The sequence below is a fragment of the Nilaparvata lugens genome, chromosome 3 (assembly GCF_014356525.2).
Source record: "Nilaparvata lugens isolate BPH chromosome 3, ASM1435652v1, whole genome shotgun sequence".
Taxonomy (NCBI): Eukaryota; Metazoa; Arthropoda; class Insecta; order Hemiptera; family Delphacidae; genus Nilaparvata; species Nilaparvata lugens.
In genome coordinates this window covers 5,774,198-5,797,854 of record NC_052506.1, presented here as the reverse complement: position 1 = coordinate 5,797,854, position 23,657 = coordinate 5,774,198, and the positions used below count along the sequence as shown (strand labels likewise).

At 36.1% G+C, this 23,657-nt stretch overlaps 2 protein-coding genes across 2 annotated transcripts in view; both read left to right on the top strand.

Moving 5' to 3' along the window:
• The window catches only part of LOC111043676 (mitochondrial ribosome-associated GTPase 2), a 103,756-nt gene extending 87,508 nt beyond the window's left edge, over positions 1-16,248 (top strand). The window contains 7 exon segments of the mRNA XM_039422686.1: positions 608-646; positions 648-755; positions 4,233-4,349; positions 6,183-6,410; positions 7,332-7,470; positions 11,945-12,216; positions 15,290-16,248. Of these exon segments, the coding sequence (XP_039278620.1) occupies positions 608-646; positions 648-755; positions 4,233-4,349; positions 6,183-6,410; positions 7,332-7,470; positions 11,945-12,216; positions 15,290-15,466 (1,080 nt within the window). The 3' untranslated portion in view covers positions 15,467-16,248.
• Positions 16,249-19,723: 3,475 nt separating this feature from the next.
• Positions 19,724-21,312, top strand: LOC111063985 (alpha-crystallin A chain-like). Its single transcript, XM_022351652.2, has one exon. It carries the CDS (start codon positions 19,986-19,988, stop codon positions 20,487-20,489), a length of 504 nt encoding a protein of 167 aa, XP_022207344.2. The 5' UTR covers positions 19,724-19,985; the 3' UTR covers positions 20,490-21,312.
• The last annotated feature ends 2,345 nt before the right edge of the window (positions 21,313-23,657 follow it).

Sequence of the window (23,657 nt, the reverse complement as noted above, 5' to 3'; positions counted from 1 at the left end):
TTGCCAAATAAGAGTTGATGAACGTTGCCCATAGCTGATTATTAATGAGAACTTATTAGTGTGGTTATAATCACTACCTCCGTAAACCTCTGTTTATGGAGGTAGTGTTATAATACACCTGATGATTGGCAACGTTTATGAGTGCTTGGTGGTGATGAGGTACTCAGCCGTTCTAATTCCCATCAGACTATTTTCGTGTGGTTGACTTTAGTAGTCATCAGTTTTGAGAAGTCTCTCAATATAAATAAAAGTATGTGAATTGCTGGATTGATTGTTTAATTGATTTTTTATTTGAAATAGAAATGAAGTGTAATGTGTCATCTTGTCTTCACTACAGTTGATGTGTTATGGACTTACAGTTGATGGACTTATGGACTATGGACTTATTGAATTAAAACGGCTTATGGACTTATATGGCTTGTGGACTTTTATATGAACTTATCAGAAGTCATTAAGCTCGTTCAATTGAGTATTTACTAGTTTTTCAATCTAAATAAAGGCATGAGGATTGCTGTGTTGATTGTTTAATTGATTCTTTCATTTGATTTTTAATTAGAAAGAAAGTGAAATGTTTCATCCTATCCTCACTGATTTTTTGCTTGTGTAGAGAAAGCCATTTGTGGACATGAAGCGAGTGCAGGTGGTGGGGGGGGAATGGCGGGGATGGCAGTATCTCGTTCCTCAGCCTGTGGGCCAACGAGTTTGCAGGGCCGGACGGCGGTGATGGTGGAAGCGGTGGACATGTCCTCTTCCAGGTTAGTTAGGTTAGGTTAGGTAGCTACAATGTTAGGTTAGGTAGTTAAAATTTTTAGGTTTGGTTAGGTAAGGTAGTTAAAATTTTTGCTTAGGTTAAGATGCGTACAGACTTTCGCTCTGCTCCGCAACCGAACGTCACTCGAGCAGAGCGATTGATGATCGACCGGGGAGCAAGAGTGGAACGCGAGAAGAGCTAACATCTCCCGTAAAGTTCATGATCGGTGCGAATGCAGAGCGGGGGCGGAGCGATTGCGGAGCGATTGCGGAGCGATGGCGGAACGAGGGTGGAGCGTGCGCGGATCAGGTTGGAGGCGCGTTATCTGTACGCAGCTTTAGGTACCTAAGTAAGGTCCTCATTATAATGTAATGGCAGTAGAGAAATAACGGAGAACAGTGCTGCCTATACTCTATGTAGCCACTGTCATAGAGGATGGTTCATACCGGTAAATCTGATCAACTGTTCATTCTTTTTTTTTAATAACCAGTTGAATTTTATTACTTGAAATTTTTGGGCCTAAGCCTGTTGTACTCTTCTAAAAGTTGTGTAATTCTGAATATAAATAAGTAAATATTTTTAAATTATTTTTTAATCAATTATTATAATCAATAATTCATAAGGATCATTTTGCAAACTTGCAAAAGCTTTACTAATATTGAAATTGGTACTGTACCAATTATGCATTCTTACAATTTCTTTGTGCATTTATTACAATTTAATTCATGTTAAAAAAATCTAGTAGATTTTGCTCAAAGTAACTTTAAGGCTGTGCAAAGGCTAAAAATAAACTTTCTACTGGTGATATTTTTCAAAGTTTTTCGATTTTTATATTATCAAGCTATCAAAATTGAAAAGTTTTCTCAGGAAAACATTTTTTTCCGATCATTACTTTTTGAAATATGAGCGCCTAAAGTTCAAATTTTTGGGACAGAACATTTCAAATTGGTGAATGGTAAATTCATGAGATTTGAATGATGAATTCTTCATGGTATTGTTGTTCTAGTAGAACAAAAATTTTCCAAAAATATAGATTTTTGAAAGTTATTCAATTTACCAAAAATAACTTGACTAAAAGTTATTTTTGGTCATTTTTATTGATTTGAATAACTTTCTCGAAAATTGATATTTTCAGAAAATGTTTGTTTTACTAGATCAAAAATACCATGAAGAATTTATCCTTCAAATGTCATAGATTTACCTCTCACCGAATTTGAAGTGTTCTGTCCCAAAAATTTAAACTTTGGGCGCTCGCTCATATCTCAAAAAGTATTGATCGGAAAAAAATGTTTTCCTGAGAAAACTTTTTAATTTTGATAGCTTGATGATATACAAATCGAAAAACTTTGAAAAATATCACCAGTAGAAAGTTTATTTTTAGCCTTTGCACAGCCTTAATCACAATTACAATACTAGATCGAACTCTGATCTTCTGACTCCCTATATAAGATTATCTAGGACTCATAAAAAACTCCCTATAATCTTCTGACTTCCTATATAAGATTGTCTAAGACTCATAAAAGCCATATGTACCAGAGATTCGTAATATGAACTTCCTCTTGAGATAAGAATGCTACTAGTAAAAAAAAAATGGTTATTAATAAATTTAATGGCTAAGACAAACCCCATTTTACAATTTGAAAGAATTTATGGGTTGTGATGTTAATATTGTGTTGAAAATTTATTGAAGTTCAAATGTTTGATAATTAATTGAAGAAAAATATAGACTTTAATGTAAGCCTATTGTTTTTAAATGTATTGTTTTTATCTTGACGAAGCCTATTGCATGTTTGTATAAAGGTGCGTACAGATATACGCGCCTCCAACACGCTCCGCGCACGCTTCGCACTCGCTCCGCAATCGCTCCACGCACGCTGTGCACTCGCTCCGCAATTGCTCCGATCATGAACGTTACGGGAGATGTTAGCTCTTCTCGCGTTCCACTCTTGCTTCCCGGTCGATCATCAATCGATCTGCTCGAGTGACGTTCGATTGTGGAGCAGAGCGAAAGTCTGTACGCACCTTAATGTTCAATTGCTAATAAAAATTCCTATTCTTATTCTTATTCATAATATGATATTGAATATTCTATTTATTATGCTCCTACATTGTTGAAAAACGATGTGGTATCTTTGCAGAGCTAGGAAAGGATACTGCTATCTGCTTTGTCGAATGATAAGGGATAGCTACACCAACGTTAATCGAATACTGCCATTATAACGTGAACCTTACTTTTATAGAATAAGCTGTTAGTTAGTTTGCATGCATTGCAAAACTTCAAGTAATTCGATCATATGTTGGATTTTCCAATCACTTTTCACTGATTCCAACTCGGACAGACTAGGGCAGGACATTTTATTAGAGGAGGCTGTGAAAAAGTATGCGAGGATATAGGAGGCTATAAAACATATAGAAGTATGTGATTCTATTCTATTCTATTTTTGCCAAAAACAAAATACAAAAAAGCTTTACAAAATAGTTATTTGTATATCTACAGTGAAAAGTGCTGTCTTTTTTCCCTGAGGGAAAAGGGCTTCGCCTCGGGCAACAATTTTCCTGAGGGAGAAAAAACATTTTTCACTCGTGATATACAGAACATTTTTCCTCCACCTACATTTTTATAAAAACTGCAAATAAAATAATTTTTAAAAACGTACGTGACCAAACAATGTGTTACAACATAATTTAAAAAGTAAACAGAAACAGCTGGCTTGTAATCACAGTTCTCCGCCGACAGCGCTATCTGTAACAACAATGGCCGCCACAACTACAGCTATGATGAAGTTCTCGCTTCAAATTTGATTAGTCAATAAGGAATATTCGTTGGCTGGTATTTCGAATAGCATGGAATATAACAAAATATTTATACATTTTTTTAGTATAGTGATATGAAGTTTGTGATAATTTTAGCATACAAACATATATTTCATATGTTGATCGAATCTGGTTGAGGTATTGAATTTAGTTGGCTCAATGACTGACTACTCTATAAATGCTTCCTCATCTGAGCTTAGACCTTCTTACCTATTACAATGTAAGTTTTTAAAATAGAGATGCTTCCCATGTTATTTAAATGGAGTCTCTTTTCCTCCCTAGGGAGTTTTTCTGTTTTTACTACAGAGAGCGAAAAAGTGACACTTTAGTATTATGTTTCAGGGAGTAAAGTAAGTACTTTAGACAGTAGGTGGAGGAAAAATAAATATAAGTATATGCTACTGCACTTAAACTAAGATGCATACATAAAAATTAAGGAAATGTTAATTTATTTTATCACATATAATAACGAAATGATATTCTTATTCATGATAATATTATAAATAATAGTTATTAAATGAAGGTTTATTTTATGCTCACATGCATAGAAAATTATTTTATTCTTAATATAATTTCTATAAATTATAAATATAACTATCTACATCATTTAATTGTTAATTTGTTCGCTTTACATTTTATTTGATTTGATTTTTCAATTTCTTTGCAGGCTTGTGAGAATGTGCAGGGCCTGGGTCACATCAGTCCCTTGGTGAAGGCTGAGAGTGGTGAGCCAGGGGGCAGCAAACACTGCCACGGTCGTAATGCACCACACACGCTTGTCAAGGTAAAATCAGGCCTAATAAATGGCACTACTCCAGTTAAATTCACTTTCAACTGGCAGTATTGTTCAAAATAGGGAATCATTGATGTTTCCTGAACATCGATGTTTTCTGTTAAGTTTGATTTGTCTGAACAAAACACCAAACACACTGTTGTCTAGGTGAATTTAGGAAGTTGAAATAGAGTATTGCAGTTGTGATTAAATTGCCTTCTCCTTAGTAGAAAATTGCCTTTACTGACAGTCTGATCATAAATTGATTTGTACTTGGTGGTCGAGTATTTCAACTGAGTGCTCGAGGCTGTGGTGAATGTTTGGCTTTATTAATAGGAAGGATCAAGTTTTCAATATATTGTCGCATTCATAAATATATATTATGAAAACTATAAATTATGAATTTAGATGGACTACTAATCCAAATAATTTAGGTATTACATGACATCTATTTGGATTTTAAATATTCCAAAACAATAACTGAATTGTGTTTGCTCAGTTAAGTCTAGAACTTGAATTTAAAAACCGTACCTCAGTCGAGGTTTTAAAATCACGCTGTTTTATGTCCTGGATTTAACTATTTTTGGTAAATCCTTGACTCGGAAAGAGGCGAGAATCTAATATATTATAAATTAATATAATATATTATAAATTAATATAATATATTCATTATATTGTAGGACATTCATAACTAAGGCTGGCCACTAACAGTGGGACACGCATGTGAACATGCTCGTCATACATTGGTGTGTCACACAGCGAAAGGCTTCGAGCAAAATCTTTCGAGGTTAGGTTTTTGTGTTTCAAATTCTTGTTGTTTATTTCTTCTTCGCTGCTCTATTTGAGGTTAAATTATTTTTCTATCGTTAAAATATGTAATTTTCTAGTGATTTATTCATTGCTATTTTTTCTTTATTTTATGTTAGAAAGCTCTCGCTGATGACAAAACATGCATGCTGATCACGTGTGTGTGCATGATAAACATACATGTGCAAGCATGTTTAGTGGCCAGCCTTAGAAAAACAACCTCCTTAAATCCTATTATATTAAGCGAGCATTTCTGTATATATTTTTATATCTGGCTATTTAGGTTCAACGGATCTCGAAAACGACTCTAACGATTTTCACGAAATTTTGAACGTAACTTAGTAGGTTTATGATATAAACATTCGATTGCACTAGGTCTCATCCCTGGGAAAACTCGCTGAAGGACATGAAAAGGATAATTCATCCTTGGAAAAACAGATTGTAATTTTGTCGTCTGTCGATAACAGAAGATGCGTGTGCCTGTGTGGGAGATCAGCTGTGTAATCAATTAGCTTACCGTATCTCGCGAGAAATCTAGAAATTTTAATTTGACTTGATCAAAATAATCTGATTTGTTGACATGAGATGGTATATCATATTATTCAAAGTTAATCATTATTTTACAGTTCTGATTAGTGAGTGTTTTTTGTTATTCTGTTATTCAATTTGGTTTGTAAACAATCTAAATTATAAGTTTTATGTTTTGAAATATTTTGACTGAAAATTTGACCTGAATTCAAGTGTATGGAACATAACCTACTTTTTGGAATATTTATAGTATATAAATCAAAATTCGGGGAAGAAACACTTTTGGGCTGTGCCTGTTAGTCCTTCCCCAATCATTTTAAAGAATTGAGTTCTGTTCATCAATAAATAAATAAATAAATAACGAGCGAAGTTCGGTGCCCCGATATTAATAAGTGAAATGACCTCTATGAATGTAGAATTTTTATTTCAAGAGTTTTTGGACCACTTAATCTGTTTTTTGATTACAGGTTCCGGTGGGCATGAACTAATTAAGTTGTTCTTTGTCTCCAGGTACCAGTGGGTACAGTAGTGCGTCCACTCTTGAACGAGGATCGCGTGGTGGGTGACCTGGGTCGCGCCGGCGCACTGTTTGTGGGCGCGCGTGGTGGCGCAGGCGGGCGCGGCAACCACTTCTTCATCGGTGACACACAGCAGCGCCCAACCGTCGCCGAAATGGGTGCTCCCGGAGAGTCGCTCGCCTACATTCTCGAGTTGCGCAGTATCGCTAATTTCGGACTGGTATGTTGTCAGTCATGATCATTTATCGTATAAATCTACCGGGTGATTTGAAAAGGACTTTACAACTTTGAAAATTTATATAAATCTTATTAAGGATTAAACTTGCCTATACGTTTCCAAACTAATACCCTAACAGATGAACCATACTGCTAAATAACTTGGTAAATTATTGTAGTAATATTTATAATGCTATATTTACTAATACTGATATGTCGGAATCCAGCTCTCAAATTGAAATTTAAATTCTTCATTTGCCATAATATAATACAATTTTTTCAAAACAAAAACACAATTGAAAACTTAATTTAAACATTAACATGAAATAAATAATAATTCTTCTCAAAATTAGCTTATAGGCGTTGCCAGCAAAACCAGATGCAGCACACAAGCTGCAACGAGTATCAATCTTAGAAATCTTAACTTACAAAATTAATAAAACATTTAATCGATATATCAATATTGAAAAATAAAAATAAATAATAAACAAAAGGAGTGCTTTATTACAGAGATGGCTATAGGAAAAAACACCTAAAAATCTATAAGCTAAAAATCTATATGGAGGTGACAAAAGATAAGGAGATCAATTATGAAAGAGGTGAGATACATTAACAGATTTTATCCATTCAACTATATTTCTTATGGATGACTTAGTAATATGTTTTTCTAGAAAGTGTTGAGGTACCAATTTAATAAGTTAATTGCTGATGTAAGTGAATTGTCTTCGGCAAACAGTTAAGTCAGTTCTATTTATAATATAGTTTGGTTGCGCTCGGAAGTTGTATGACATCATGTATGGCTCATGTATAGCTCTACTCTGTGTTATACTGGCAAAACCAAAAATGTTAAGCTGATATACTCTGTCTGAGCTGATAAAAAAGTCATTCTATTTTGTATTCAATTGATAAAAATCTATATTTACAGTTGGGAATGCCGAACGCTGGCAAGAGCACTTTGCTGCAGGCGATCTCCAGAGCCCGTCCCAAAGTGGCATCCTATCCATTCACCACCATCAGGCCTCACCTAGGGGTCATCACCTATACTGACTACGACCAGATAACAGGTAGGCCACACCTTATTTTTCACCGTCATCAATTTCCGGAACTTTGTTCTTCAGTGATAAATAAAATTAGATGTCGATGTTCATTGAAAGTTATTTTATGACAACACACTGGTTATAGGTGGACTCCCGGAATCTAGTTAGTTTTGGGAATAGTTTCGTCATAAATCATTGGAGTAATTATGTTTCACTGTACCGGTTACTGATGCCCGGTTGCAGAGTCGTCACATAAAGTTAAAATCAGGCATTTAACTTATTTATGAAGCCATATCTCCACTTTTCGTTGCACAGATGTCAAAGTAAACTATAGCTCCCATAAAACTAAAAACGCCCAATTAGACACATGATTTCGTTGCAGAGTCGTCAAAAAGAGCTTATTTATGTCTCCAATAGCTAAAAACGGTCATTTAAGTTATGGGCCCGAAGTCGTGCTGTTAAATCCAATATCTACACTCGCCAAATTCATTTTAAAGGTTGTGATAGCTTTTTTTGGAAGATGTTTATTAAAAACCTTCTGTAATATTATCGCTAAATATGGTGAGAAATCTCGCCAAAAGCCAAGATTCGCCATATGATTTATCAGTTTTATGTGAGGTCTTTTAGGTCTGTTCACAGTAAATATCGGGGCACCGAGCATCGCTCGTTATTTTTATTTATTGATAAACAGAACACAATTCTCTAAAATGATCGTGCTTAAATTTCACAGCTGGCCCATATGTCATCTTATGAATTTCGGGGATGCGATATTTTGATTTTTCACATACTCACTTTTTTACTATCCACAGCTGTTTCAGCCAAGGATGAATTATCATTTTAATGTCGTGCAACAAGTTTTCCCAAGGATGAGACCTAGTGCAATCGAATCTTTATATCATATAAGCCTACCATGTTCCAAATTTTGTGAAAATCGTTAGAGCCGTTTTCGAGATTCGTTACCAGATTCGTTAACATAAATAACCAGATATATAAATACAGAAATTGCTAGCTTAATATAATAGGATGTCGAAGGAAACTTTGCCCGATGCCAAGACATTGGTTGGATAGAAGCATGTACGGAAAAAAGTGAATAGAGACTCTGCAGTGTGACTTATGTGTGATGCTAATTCGAGATATAGCTAAATGGGCTTCGACAAACGACTGTGCAACGACCAACCATTTATGTCAGTGATTTAAACTATGTCTCACATAGCTATGTTTGATTTTATGTAACGACTCTGCAACCGGGCATGAGTCTGATACTGATATGTGGGATTCCGCCTTTAATCAGTGTGTTCAAACAACAGTGGGGTCCACGTTTTAATTGAAAGCAGTTGATTAACATTGACATACAGTCACAGATTGACACAAACAGTTGACTGACAGATAGTGTTGTATGCTATCCTTGAATTCGACAAAGTAGATAGTGCTATCATTTTCCACCTCCGCATCGTTACCATATTTTTTTTAACAATGTAGAAATATAATTAACTAACATAACATTTATAGAAACTATAAAAAATTAAGTAGACCTAAATATACACGTTTTTAGAAAGTATAGTTGATTATTATTTTTTACTTTCCTTGCCCTATTAACATAGGTAAGGAAAGTATTGCTTTCCGAAAAAAATTAAGGTACCCCAATTTGTAAATTTCTATACGTTTCAAGCTCCCTGAGTCCAAAAAAGTGTATATATATATATATATATATATATATATATATATATATATATTATATATATATATATATATGAGTGTATGTGCGTCTGTGTACACGATATCTCATCTCCCAATTAACGGAATGACTTGAAATTTGGAAATTAAGGTCCTTATTATATAGGAATTCGACATGAACAATTTCGATCAAATTCAATTAAAGATGGCGAAAATGTTGTCAAAAACATGGTTTTTTGCGATTTTCTCGAAAACGGCTCCAACGATTTTGATCAAATTCATACCTAAATTAGTCAACCTTAATCCTGAGGTGAGTTCTTGTCTGGCGGGGGCGTGGTGTGGCCTCTGGGGGTCGTGGGCGAGGCCTTTGTGTGGTTCCCGGGCTGCATAAGGTGGTATCCTACGATCTCGACCAGCTAGAACCTGGAAGAGGTCAAACGGTGCTGCTGGCTATCCGGGGGCCTCACTGGGCAGTGGGTGGTTCCCTGGTCTAGCCAGGGAATAGCCAGGTTCCCTGGCTTTCCCACGATCCCGACTGGATAGAATCTGGAAGGGGTCAAGAGGCAGCGAGCGGGCTGGGTTGAGCTACGCCACAGGATATGCTAGGCATATGCCTCTTTCCGTTCATGGCTTCCTGGGGGACGCCCCGTACCCTCGCTTGTGCTGGTCGTATACCGGACTGATGGGTTAACTTTGACAACATAAAACTTTAATTTAAACCTGACTGCTAATATCAGAAGTAATGAATGCTGTACTGTGGAGAACGCTTGGAGTAATCGTGACTATAAGACTGACTGGGGTTGGTTCCTCCAAACTAGGTTGACGGAGGTTCTGACAATGACTTGACGTGGGTTTGCTCTAGATTTATGAGGTACTGTGGCACAAAAATATCATCCTGAAATGAATAAATGAAAATCTATAAAAACTAATAAAACGAGAAAAGCACATAAAAACTATAATATCAAAATCTTTAATTGACTGACTGACTGACTTATTGTTGATGCTTATGCATCTGGGGCTAAATTGACTAAAGAATTAAGGAACAACAAGACTAGATATCGTAATAAAAATTTTCTTTTCATAAATAGCCACAGTAACCCTTAGAAGTGGTGCCCTCGTAGCACCAGTAGACCGAAGTAGGAGGACTAACACTAGGCGGAAAATTTCGGTCTGCCCCTGACACTGGAAACAGTGTTGGTAGCAGGCCGAGGACAGTGAGTGGTGCTATGATACTTGTATCATAGTGCCACGCTAACTCAGTGCTGATCATAATATCACTGCGGCCTGAGTTTTCAGAAGCAGCTCGCACGCGCGGGAGAGTTGCAAGTTCTGCAGGAGAGGCCTTTGGGCCTATATACTGCAGGGGTGGAAGTTGGATACAGGAGTCGGCTCCTGTATCCGGGAATTTTGGGCTTCGGCCCCTCACACCTAAATTAGTCATTGATAAGCTCCATCAACTGCCACAAGTCCCATATCTGTAAAAATTTCAGGAGCTCCGCCCCATCTATGCAAAGTTTGATTTTAGATTCCCAATTATCAGGCTTCAGATACAATTTAAACAGAACATTTCAAATGGAAAAGATTGAGCATGAAAATCTCTACAATTAATGTTCAGTAACATTTTCACCTAAAATTGAAAATAACTCGATATTCGAGAAAATGTGATTATTTTGATTATGTTGATTCCATTAAATCATTCACTATGAAGAGATAGCAGACCTCGTGTGTTTCCAGCGTTATTGTCCTGTCACCAGCTGGCTCAGATCTTTGAATAGTAGACTTGAGATGCGCGGGAATATTAGCGTCAGGTATCAATTAATTTTCATAACGGCAAGAAAAGTTGTGTGAGTGCGCCACACCAGATTTTTATGTATTATCATGGCTTTTATTGGCAGAGAGATCCTTTCGGATGTTCTGCCTCGCCGTATTACCAAGAGGAACAATAGCGTAAGTAGATATCCCATGGTATAGGGCGTTTATGTCGCAACTTTTACTGTTATCTCAAACCGATTAATGTCGATTATTGTCGAAAGACCTACGTGGACTATCAGCTTGAGGTAACAGTAAAAGTTGCGACATAAACGCCCTATACCATGGGATATCTACTTATGCTATTGTTTCTCTATGGTATTACCCAATGTCATTTCCTATCAACACGCAAGTTAATAGGTTATGTATTCGGATCTTCATGTTTTCTCACTAGAAATTTGCACTCTAAATTCCCGAGTTTCTATTTTATAAAGTTTGAAATCAATATTATTATTAATAAGCATGAACAGTTAATATTATATCAGATATACTGGTATCAGCTATCCTCTGCAGAAGGCAATGGCAAGACAGAGAAACGGTGGCAACGATGTTATCCTATCTTTCTCTACTATTTAGCGACGAAAACGTGAACATACAGCGCTTCTGGTGTTTGAATAGACATCTACAAAAACTACAAACTATGTATCTTATCATTGAATATTGTATCTAAAACCATAGAGAAACAATAGCATAAGTAGATATGCCATGGTATAGGGCGTTTATGTCGCAATGTTTACTGTTATCTCAAGCCGATAGTCCACGTAGCTCTTTCCCATAAAGCTGTGTGACGCTGGTAAGTCTCTCATATTGTGCCGTTCATACACTCTCATCAGTAAAAAACGACATTTATCTTCAGTAATCGGCTTGAGTTAACAGTAAAAGTTGTGACATAAACGTCCTATACCACGAGATATCTACTTAAGCTATTGTTTCCCTATGCTAAAACTCCCTAGTTCCAAATGTTTTTGTGCAGCAAAATTAAATTGATTTTCACGAATGTTATCATTTTTGTGAGCAGTGGCCGATCTTCCCGGCCTAATAGCAGACTCGCACAAGAACCGCGGCCTAGGCGTCGCCTTCCTGCGACACGTGGAGCGTTGCGACGCCCTTGTCTACGTGCTAGACGTGTCACCTGCGGCCAGCCTTACTGCGCATGCGCAGAACGCCACTGCTCAGAGTGCTACTGCGCAGTTTCGGTTGCTGCGCGACGAGGTGCGAGCCTACAGCGGGCGGTTGGCGGAGCGCACCTCGATTTTGGTTGCTAACAAGATCGACTTGCCTGGTGCCGAGGTCAGTACTTGAGGTTTTGAGGTTCTAATCGATTATTTTCTTTGTCATTGGTAGTGCTAACAGTAGGTAATCGAGGTTTTGCTAATCGATTATTTTCTCTGTCATTGGTAGTGCTAATAGTACTCGAGGTTTTGCTAATCGATTATTTTCTCTATCATTGGTAGTACTACTAACTCATAGTACAGAAAATACGTTTTTCTTTTCAGTATAACTTTTCTCTCAGAAATATGGGGTGTAGCATATCCACCTCTAATACAAGGCCCCGGCCTACGATATTGCAACGTCGCATTTTAGGCCTAGAATCTAATACATGATTGGTGAAAAAGATCAGCTGGTATTTTTTAAAATCTTTTTCACCAATCATGTATTAGATTCTAGGCCTACACTGCGACGTTGCAATATCGTAGGCCGGGGCCTTGTATTAGAGGTGGCTATGGGTGTAGTAATAAGTAAGAATTTTATATCAAAATAAAGGGGAAATGTCTTCTTTCGATTGGTAATTTAGCTTCGTGTTCTCCTCAAGCACTTTTAGTAGTAGCTTCTGATTAGTTGCTACTTTAAGATGAGTGTAACAAGTTTCAATAGCAGCTATTTCACTAGCACCAACTAAGCCCGGCCACTAGGACAGGACAAGTGTTTCGACACATGTGTGAACACACATATTCGACATACAAGTTGTGTCATCGGCGGAAGGCTTCGGACAAAATATTTCTGAGATCAGGTTTTTGTATATTCGATTTTTCATTGTTTATTTTTCTCCGCTGCTCTATTTGAGGTGAAATTATTTTTTATCATTATAATTTGTAATTTCACAGAGTCTAAAAATCAACTATTATTGACCGAGCGAAGTGAGGTCTAAGATTCAAGTCGACGGTTTGGCATTCCTCTTAATGTTTAAATGTTTATATGTGTCTGAACCAAACACCAAACACACTGTTGTCTAGGTGAATTTAGGTAGTTAAAATAGAGTATTGCAGTTGTGATTAAATTGCCTTCTGCTTAGTTGACCGAGCGAAGTGAGGTCTAAGATTCAAGTCGACGGTTTGGCATTCCTCTTAATGTTTAAATGTTTATATGTTGCGCATTTACGGCGAAACGCGGTAATAGATTTTCATGAAATTTGACAGGTATGTTCCTTTTTTGATATACAAGGTCGACGTATATACAAGGTTATTGGAAATTTTGCATTTCAAGAATAATATAAAGGAAAAAGGAGCCTCCTTCAATATTAGAGTACAAATCAGACATAGAATTATTATTCATCATAAATCAGCTGACAAGTGATTACACAGATGTGTAGAGAAGCTAGTCTGTTGCTGTATTTCCATAAGGTCTATAGTTTCAATCAGGTACTTGTGGATGAGAATACTGCGTGAGGTCTACTGTTCACAGAACTACTAGTCTATCGTGAGATTGACTTTGTAATTTGAACTTTCGGAATTGGTTAATCTTATTAAGGAAGGCTGACAGTTTAACGTGAATCACATTATAGCAGCATATCATAGTGTTGAACAGGCGTCAGAAACTATTTTTTTGGATGATCCTCATGTTTTCTACTGTTCTTTGTAATAATCTATAATAAAATAGAGGAAAGATATAATATAATTGAGGTATCACGTCTGAATTACTGGACTGATTAACTTGAAATTTTGCATATAGATTCTTAATTTACCGAGGATGGTTATATGCCTATTTTAAATCCTTCAAGATTTCAGTAGGTCAAGTTTTTAAATAGACCCTTGCGGAGCACGGGTTACCTGCTAGTCATTAATAATATTATTAGTAGTAATCATGCATACTAGAAAGAATCTCCTTAACTTGAAGAAAAGATCCAATATTCATTCTTATGACACTAGGAAAAAAGACCACATTGATATTCCATATCAACGTCTTGTCATAAGCATGAAACACTATGACAGTATCGGCGTGAGAATGTACAATAAGTTGCCATTGGATATCAAATGTTGTGAAAATATTGTTATTTTGAAAAAAATACTTTTTGTTTGGTTGGTTTTGAGACCTTTTTCAGTGGCGAAGCTACCTATAACTAAAAGGGTAGTCTAGGAACTCTAAAGCTTACCGCTTATCTTTCAAAGCACATTTTTATTCAAAAGACAAAGAAGAAAACAGAGTTTGAAGCACATACTTCACCAGATTATTACACTCAACCATTATATAATTATTAAGAAATAAGCAATTGTGCTAAAAGTTCAACAAATTAAAGATAAAATTCCAAAATTGAAAAAGGATTTGGTTTATTATTGTTGAGTAAACCAAAGCCAAATCGTAAAACCGAGTTGTAGGTTAAGAACAAACCTAGTATTACAGGAACCACAAACCAACTGATTTATTTGGAATTGAAATCTTCGAATTTTGAAAAGCATCGATGTTTGAAGACGATTGTCGACCGTTCGATACATCGAGATCTAGACATCGATACAGACGGAACTCTAACTATAAACACAGCTGGAGTCTAGGCTTGGAGCCTAGACTCCAAATCCTACTACATAGCTATGGTACTACGTCACGTTGTCATAGCAACCATACAATACGCCACGCCCATTGTGAGTCTCATAAGTAGGAGACTCCTCACCATGCGAATGAATAGATAGCCAGTTGGCAGTGTCGGCTAGACAGAGAGCCACAGAACTGTTTGGAAGGCACCAGCTCTTATCCAAATTTGCAAAGAAATGTATGCGTGCTAATAAAAAATAATATTCCCATCAATCATAATTAAATTTGGGGAGTCTCAGACTCTTAGATTTCCCTTCAGCTTCGCCACTGACCTTTTTATTGTTTGATAGAGTTTTTCGATTCTACTTGATGTAATTCTACTTTGTGACTTGAAACTATTACTTTGACTTTATTATTTTGTAATTGTATTACTATGACTTTGTCAATTACCTATATTGGTCTACGACAATAAAATCTATTTATTTAATTCAAAAAATCTTTATTGGAACTCCAACAACGAAAAGTAATATAAAAACTGGATCAATTTTTCACAACAATGGCCTTCAGGCAGTCTTCCAAAAATGATTTTTATAATAATGATGTATTGTCTGTTTGTCAGGCGGGCCTAGCTGAACTCAGGGAGTACGTGGGTGACGAACATGAGATTATCGGCATTTCTGCCAGGTATGGAACCAACCTTCAGCATCTGCTCATGCGCCTTAGACAAATCTATGACTCCACCAGAAACCATAAACAGCAACTACAAAAACAATGTGAAGAACAAGACAATTTATGACACTGAATTTCGCCTTTGACATCTCACTGAGGGAGAAATTAAACACTACTGTATAATATAGTGAGTTCCACATTATAATGGCAGTATTTTATTAACATTGGTGTTTCTATCTATCATTCGCTAAATCAAATAGCGTTATCCTTTTCTAGCCCCGCAACGTTGCCAGATCGGTTTTCAACAATGTGAAATAATATAATTAATTAATAAAATATTCAATCTTAATCATGAAACTTTATTATGTAATCATTGAAAAATATATTTCTTACAAATAAAATACATGTATAACTGATTATTTCAAAAAAGAATGAACTGTTTTGATGTAACATCAGATAAACCGTTATCAGCTATCTTCTATAGACGGCACTGACAAGGCAGAGCATCGGTAAAGCTGCTCTCCTATCTTCCTTCACTGTCATTATAACTTGGACCTCACTATAGTCTAACCAATCAATGCTAGGTTCCTTATGTTAGGCAATCAAAGCGTGCTTGGCTAGGAATGTTTTAAGGAATTGTTTGTAAAGAAAGCCTTTAAAGTTTACGAACAACGCTTTGAAATGGCTGATTGAATATGATTTTTTTGATTGGCATTTTTACTTTAGTTAAATGCAGAAAGATTACCTTTTGTTTAGTGTATTGGATGAGATAATACAGTAAGTCATAGCATTACAGTTTGTTGAATTTTTATAAATAGTTGTGTTGAGAGGATAATGTTCCCTGTTTTTTTCACGAACCAAGTGTTTTGAGAAATGTGTAAATATTGAAATAAATTTTGTTGAAACATATCTGAAGTCTATTTCTTTATACATGAATATTTTTCTCTGGTCGCATTTTTCTTGGGCTTCTTACGGTGTGTGATATATCACACGTATCACTGCTATATATATCACACTATATCACTGCTGTATCACACGGTGTGTAAAACCAATCTGACAAGTCTAGTTACTCACACATAGATTTTTGTATGTCCGTTTTTTAGCCGTCCTTGAAAATACTACTAGATCAAACATAACTTGGCAAACACATTATGTGTATCTCTAGTCTCCACACATCATGTGAGTGTTTGACAAGTACCGTTTAATCTGGTAGAATTTATAAGGACGTCAAAAATAGATGTGTTTGTAACTGGCTTGGCATAATATTATTTGTATAGAGTGACCAGATCTTTCATTTATTTGATTACTATGTTTCAATGAAGTATGACAGTCGTAAGGCCCTTTATTATATATTCAGGCGGGACCTTCCCGCAAGGGACTCCCCACCAACAAAAGTCATACGAATTTACTATGTGATGTAAAATGATTGTATAAATCACCAGTACCCTTTATTTTTTGAAGACAACCGGTTTTGAAAATTATGCCATTTCAAGTGCAAAAATCTGGTGTGGTACACTCACACAACTTTCCTTGCTCATATTCGAAACTACGATCAGACTTTCGTATATGTGTATATATAATTGTTTTCAGAGTACTTTTTCCTTTGTGTAAATTGTGAAATTCAATGATTTTTTTAGTCGTCATTCTTTTAAAGTCGTCAAAACAGCTGTTCTACAGATGAAATATCTCGACTATGTGTTCTTTTTATGAACTGCTCTACCTACCTACCTCATGCACGAGAAGGAGGTTACAAAGTCCATTTCTCAAGGATGGGGTGGACCCCCCATTAGTTTCCCAGAAAGGAGACTCATGCCAGTTAATAGAGCTGATAAATAACTATACAGAGTATGAATTTGAAAAAAATCGGTCAAGTTATTTTGAAAAAATCGTGAAAAACATGGTTTTTTAGTAATTATCCGCCATTTTTCTCAAGAATATTACGGAGCTCCTGCAATTTTCCAAGGAAAAAACTCATGTCATTTGATAGGACTTATGAATAGCTACCCATGGCTTGAATTTGAAGAAAATCGTTAGAGCCGTTTTCGAGAAACCCGTGAAAAACCTGGTTTTTGGTCATTATCCGCCATTTTTCTCAAGAATATTACGGAGCTCATGGAATTTTCCCAGAAATGAGACTCATGCCAGTTGATAGTGCTTATGAATATCTATCCATGGTATGAATTTGAAGTAAATCGTTAGAGCAGTTTTCGAGAAAACGGTGAAAAACATGGATTTTTAGTCATTATCCGCCATTTTTCTCAAGAATATTACCGAGCTCCTGAAATTTTCCCAGAAATGAAACTTATGCTAGTTGATAGGGCTTATAAATAGCTATCCATGATATAAATTTGAAGAAAATCGTTAGAGCCATTTTCGAGAAAAACGTGAAAAACATGGATTTTTAGTAATTATCCGCCATTTTTTCCGCCATCTTGATTTGAATTTTATTGAATTTCTTATTGTCGGGTCCTCATGGTATAGGGACCTTAAGTTTAAAATTTCAAGTCGATCGGTTGATTAGGAATGGAGTTATCGTGTTCACAGACATACACACACACACATACACACACACACATACACACACACACACACATACACACATACACACACAGACCAATACCCAAAAATCATGTTTTTGGACTCAGGGGACCTTGAAACGTATAGAAAACTTGAAATTGGGGTACCTTAATTTTTTTTGGAAAGCAATACTTTCCTTACCTATGGTAGTAGGGCAAGGAAAGTAAAAATATATACATAATTACATATATATTGAATGTACATACCGTACCTATATACAGTATAATGATTAATTAAACGAAAATACTGTCTGTATTGTTAAACATGTTTGATGAGACAGAGGCTTAACATGTCATCTGAGCCTTTACATGACAATAATTAATTATATTATAATATAATGCATATTATGCACGCGGTAGTGTAATAACTATTTTTGTAATCATTTTTACTTTCCTTGCCCTATTACCATAGGTAAGGAAAGTATTGCTTTCCAAAAAAAATTAAGGTACCCTAATTTCATGTTTTCTATACGTTTCAAGGTCCCCTGAGTCCAAAAAAATTATTTTTGGGTGTTGGTCTGTGTGTGTATGTCTGTGAACACGATAACTCCATTCCTAATTAACCGATTGACTTGAAATTTTAAACTTAAGGTCCTTATACCATGAGGATCCGATAATAAGAAATTCAATAAAATCCAATTCAAGATGGCGGAAAAAATGGCGGATAATTACTAAAAAACCATGTTTTTCACGTTTTTCTCGAAAACGGCTCTAACGATTTCCTTCAAATCTATACCATGGATAGCTATTTATAAGCCCTATCGACTGGCATGAGTCTCATTTCTGGGAAAATTTCAGGAGCTCCGTAATATTCTTGAGAAAAATGGCGGATAATGACTAAAAATCCATGTTTTTCACCGTTTTTTCGAAAACGGCTCTAACGATTTTCTTCAAATTCATACCATGGATAGATATTCATAAGCACTATCAACTGGCATGAGTCTCATTTCTGGGAAAATTCCATGAGCTCCGTAATATTCTTGAGAAAAATGGCGGATAATGACTAAAAATCCATGTTTTTCACGGTTTTCTCGAAAACGGCTTTAACGATTTTCTTCAAATTTAAACCATGGATAGTTATTTATCAGCTCTATCAACTGGCATGAGTCTTCTTTCTGGGAAAACTATGGGGGGTTCACCCCATCCTTGGGAGATGGACTTAGTAACCTCCTTCTCGTGCATGAAGTAGGTAGGTAGCGCAGTTCATAAAAAGAACACATAGTCGAGATATTTCATCTGTAGAACAACTGTTTTGACAACTTTAAAAATATGACGACTAAAAAAATCATCGAATTTCACAATTATTCACACAAAGAAAAAGTACTTTGAAAACAATTATATATACACATATACAGAAGTCTGATCGTAGTTTCAAATATGAGCTAGGAAAGTTGTGTGAGTGTACCACACCAGATTTTTTGTTATTACTAATACTTAGGAACACTATTATCAGTGCTTTAAAACAAGTATCTTATAAGAAGAATTAAGTGTACCCTGCAGTATAATAATTATATTTTAATTTAATTCTCATGCATAATTTGTAAGTACAATTCTGTAGGAAAAAGCTTACTTGATACACAAATATTCTATTGTCACATAATATTATGTCAATCCTGTGAAACAACAATATCAAATCAAATCTTTATTTGTCCCAAAAACATAATTACAATGACAAAAATGGTTATAAAAAAAATACCATTAAATAGGATCATACATAACTATATTAAAGACGGGAAGTCCCTGCAAGGTTCGAGGAACCTGAGTGCAGAGGAATATCAATTGTTCACTCTAAACAAAAGCGAGCATTCTGGAAAAGTTTTAGTAAACAAGATTCCTCGAGAATATTCTACATTGAATTTGGCGCAGAAAGTAGATTACGTCACAGCCGACCAATAGCAGAGCAGTTCCAGAAGCTTCCACGAGCTGCGATTGGTCGAAATCTTTCCAGATGGTTCCGCCATCTTCCCGAAACGTACTGCCGGGCTATATAAACGCTGAACGTTTGCTTCAGCTATCAAAACTTGAAACGTTAACTTCGAAATCGTGAACTACTCAAAGTTTTCTGCTATAATGTCGGTTCTACCGTACGTGATGCGTGATTTCGTGGACGATCTCTATCATCCTGCGATCTACGACCGTTATTTAGGATTGTTACCATCCAACAATCTTCTGGGAATTCGTTCACTACGGCCATGGAGACTGCTCGACAGTGAAATTTCGAATGTAGAAGAGGACGCCAACAATTTCAAAGTGAATCTAGACGTGCAACAGTTCAAACCCGAAGAGATTTCTGTCAAATTGTCGGGGGACAGTGTTGTTATCGAAGGCAAACACGAGGAACGCAAAGACAAGCACGGATTTGTGTCGAGACAGTTCTGTCGACGTTACCAGTTGCCTGACAATGTCGACCTAGAGAAATTGGAGTCTCATCTGTCGTCCGATGGAGTTTTGTCTCTAGTTGCGCCGAAAATGGTCGAGCTTAATCAGAACGGCAAACGGAGTATTCCTATCAAACACACCAATCAGCCGGCAGCTCTCGAACAACAGCCAAAAAAGAAGAAGAGGGAAGCTTAATGGGCCAGGAATGCCTTGGATAAAATTCGAATATCAACAGGAATAATGGACTAAGGTATGGAATATGTAATAAGAAGGCCTATCGTGTCAGCGAATCGGACATTTTGCAATATTATACATCACCATAGACTTTATTAAAGTGACAATGAATTTAAATTTTATGCTATAATAGTCGTGTTCAAATTTGACTATCGAGATCGAGGACTATTTGCGACAGAACACCAGGATATCTAGAGAAAATTTGGTTTCAGTGTATAGCTGGGTTTGCACTAAAGTTATTAACAAAATGTTAATAACTTAATACTTATAGATTCTATTAGATTGAACGGAACTTGACAAACAAATATGCTCATCATGTGTATGATGAGTTATGTTTAATCTAATAGAATCTATAAGGATCAAGTTATTAACATTTTTTTAATAACTTTGGTGTAAAAGCGGCTTAAGCTACTATAGACATTTTATCAGTGATATTGTTGAATAAGGAGACTAGTACAAATTTCACCAAAAATAGTCTACTGCTTTGTGTAATTTCTCAGATTATTACAGTGAAGGTATTTTCATAATTACAGTATTTTCATAGTAGAACACTTATAGACAGATTAATTTTATAACCATTTTTTTGTGAATACCTAATATTTGAATATGTTTTGATACGGTACATGTATTTGTTGGCTTAACTTGACTGACTTGTATCTCAGGTATTGATTGATATCACACAGTATTTTATACCATATTTACTAGTAGAAGACTGATATCAAGACTGTATACCGTAGGACCGTACTGATTATATATTTCTTTTGTCATTTCCTATTATTTATATACCGGTACTGTTAGAATGCTTCTGTGTGCTTTCAATAAAATATTGTTGAAAAATTGATCGATGTGTATCAATTATTGAGGTCTGTATTACCCACTACTCAATTGAATTCAAAGGAATACACAAGTATTGCATGAAGCTACATTGTTGATTATCATTTTTATTTATTTCGTCAGTTGAAAATAGATTGCATTAAATTGTAGCTCCAATTGCAAAACTAACCCATTATATATCACCCACTCAATAATTGAATTCAAAGGAATTCACAAGTATTGCATGGAGCTGAATTGTTGATTATCATTTTTATCTATTTTGTCAGTTGAAAATATATTGCATTAAATTGTAGCTCCAATTGCATAATTAACAGCAAGAGGCGAAGACTTACAATAAGGACCTACAAAGATTGCAACTTAGTTATACTACAGTTAAGGTCATTCCACACAGCACGTGGCGTGCGTGGCTGGACGCACGCTAGCTACTTTTCAAAACATCGCTTCCTAGCTAATCAAATGAAGCAATTCACATAGCAGCCACGGCCACGCGGCAACGCTTGCTATACTAGCCACGCGTGGCTACCGTTCGCTCTCTGAGCGATCTTTTCAAACGTGTCCGGCCACGTTTTGGTCCGAGCATGCGCAGAACGTATACTAGACGTATACTATCGTATAGAACGTATACTATCATTGTCAGCCTCAAGGTCGCGCATTAAATGATGGAATTCGCCATAGGTCTTCCTTTTTTTATTGATTGGATGTACCCACTGGTCCCTTGCTGACACCGAATACAATAAAACCAGCTCATTATCACTCCTACTGCTGCTGCTGGAGTCATCAAACCAAGGTAAGCCACAAGAAAATCTAGATTCACACCACGGGACCGTCGGAGTTGACATCTTCCTGCATACTGACGGGAAACGTGGCCGGTATAGCATCGCAACAGTCGTGGCGGTGTGAATTGGCATGTGGCTAGCGTAGCCGGCGTGGCGTGCGTCCAGCCACGCACGCCACGTGCTGTGTGGAATGGACTTTACTACTTCATGTATCAATTACTATCTTTTTACAGTAACTGTAGGCTATATCTATACCCAAACTAGAATTAAAATTTTGCTTTAAAACAGCATATGACCATAAGAAACTACGTATTTTTAGTGCCACTAGGGATGTCAATCCCGGGACTGATTTCCAATCCCGGTGTTTCGGGATTATACAATATCAATCCCGGGATCCCGGGACTGGTCCCGGGATTGGCAAAAATCAGTTTCATTCATTTTTAACCAATTGTTCCTCCTCAATTACATGTTCAGTAACAGTGTGTGGAGATGAAAAAGGGCTTATTATAGAGGGAGAGGGTTTTATTAAAATGGAAAAATACTTAGGAATAATATTAAAATTGAACATTCTACTTCTATAAATGTTTTCAATATTAGGGATAACTTTTTTATTTGATGTCCTACCTTAAATTTGCTGTATCCTAGATGATACTGAGAACTGAGGAAAGCAAGCAAGAAACTGCGCACAAGTTCTTGTCACAGATGATGGTGATGTTAGTGCACTGATTTATTGATTGAGTAGCAATAGCAAATAATTTTCACTGCAATTTTGACAACCTTTCAACATCTTCGTTCTTCAGCAACTATGTCACATTCACATATTCATAGGAAGTTTATATATATGAGAGAAAAATCTAAATGAATTCAGCCAATCTAATTGTTAGAAACTGGAGAGAAAAATGAAAAACATTTTTAATTGAAACACTAAAATCATTACATTAATGTCCTTCATTCATTGGAGAAAGAGAAATTTCAAAGTTGAATGTCAATCTTGATCTTTTTCTAATATTAAATTTCAAGTTTTCCTCACCTTCTCATCTTTTGGAAATGACGACGAAGTAAAATTAAAGCGTCAAGTGTTTCGTCACCGAGCCGGCTCCGGAGTTTATTACACATGTAACCTGCAGCAGAGAATACCCTCTCGGACTCCACACTGGTAGGAGGTATTGTTAAAAGATATTTGTAAACCAGCTCCAGATGATGTCCTTTCACTCCACCATTTTCGAAGAGGCTCATTTCTTTTCTCAACGTAGCATCTAAATTTTTATTCTGCGTTTCGGGATTAGCAGATATCATGCTCTTTTCAATCTTCGCTTCAAGAACAGATTTCAACATCGTAGTTGATAATTTCAATCTTTTCTCGGTCGATTCTTCATTTCGTTCTTGTTCACGTCTGTATTCAGCATCATTGTGCTCCGTCTCTGAATATTTTTTTCGAGCTTCAATCTTTCAATACAATTTACAATCTGATTACGGATAGTCTTCTGTGTTGGAGTTGGGAAATTTTGTTCAATGAACT

Excerpts from the sequence above, each read along its gene's own strand:
- LOC111063985 (XM_022351652.2), top strand. The coding sequence starts at position 19,986 with ATGTCGGTTCTACCGTACGTGATGCGTGATTTCGTGGACGATCTCTAT.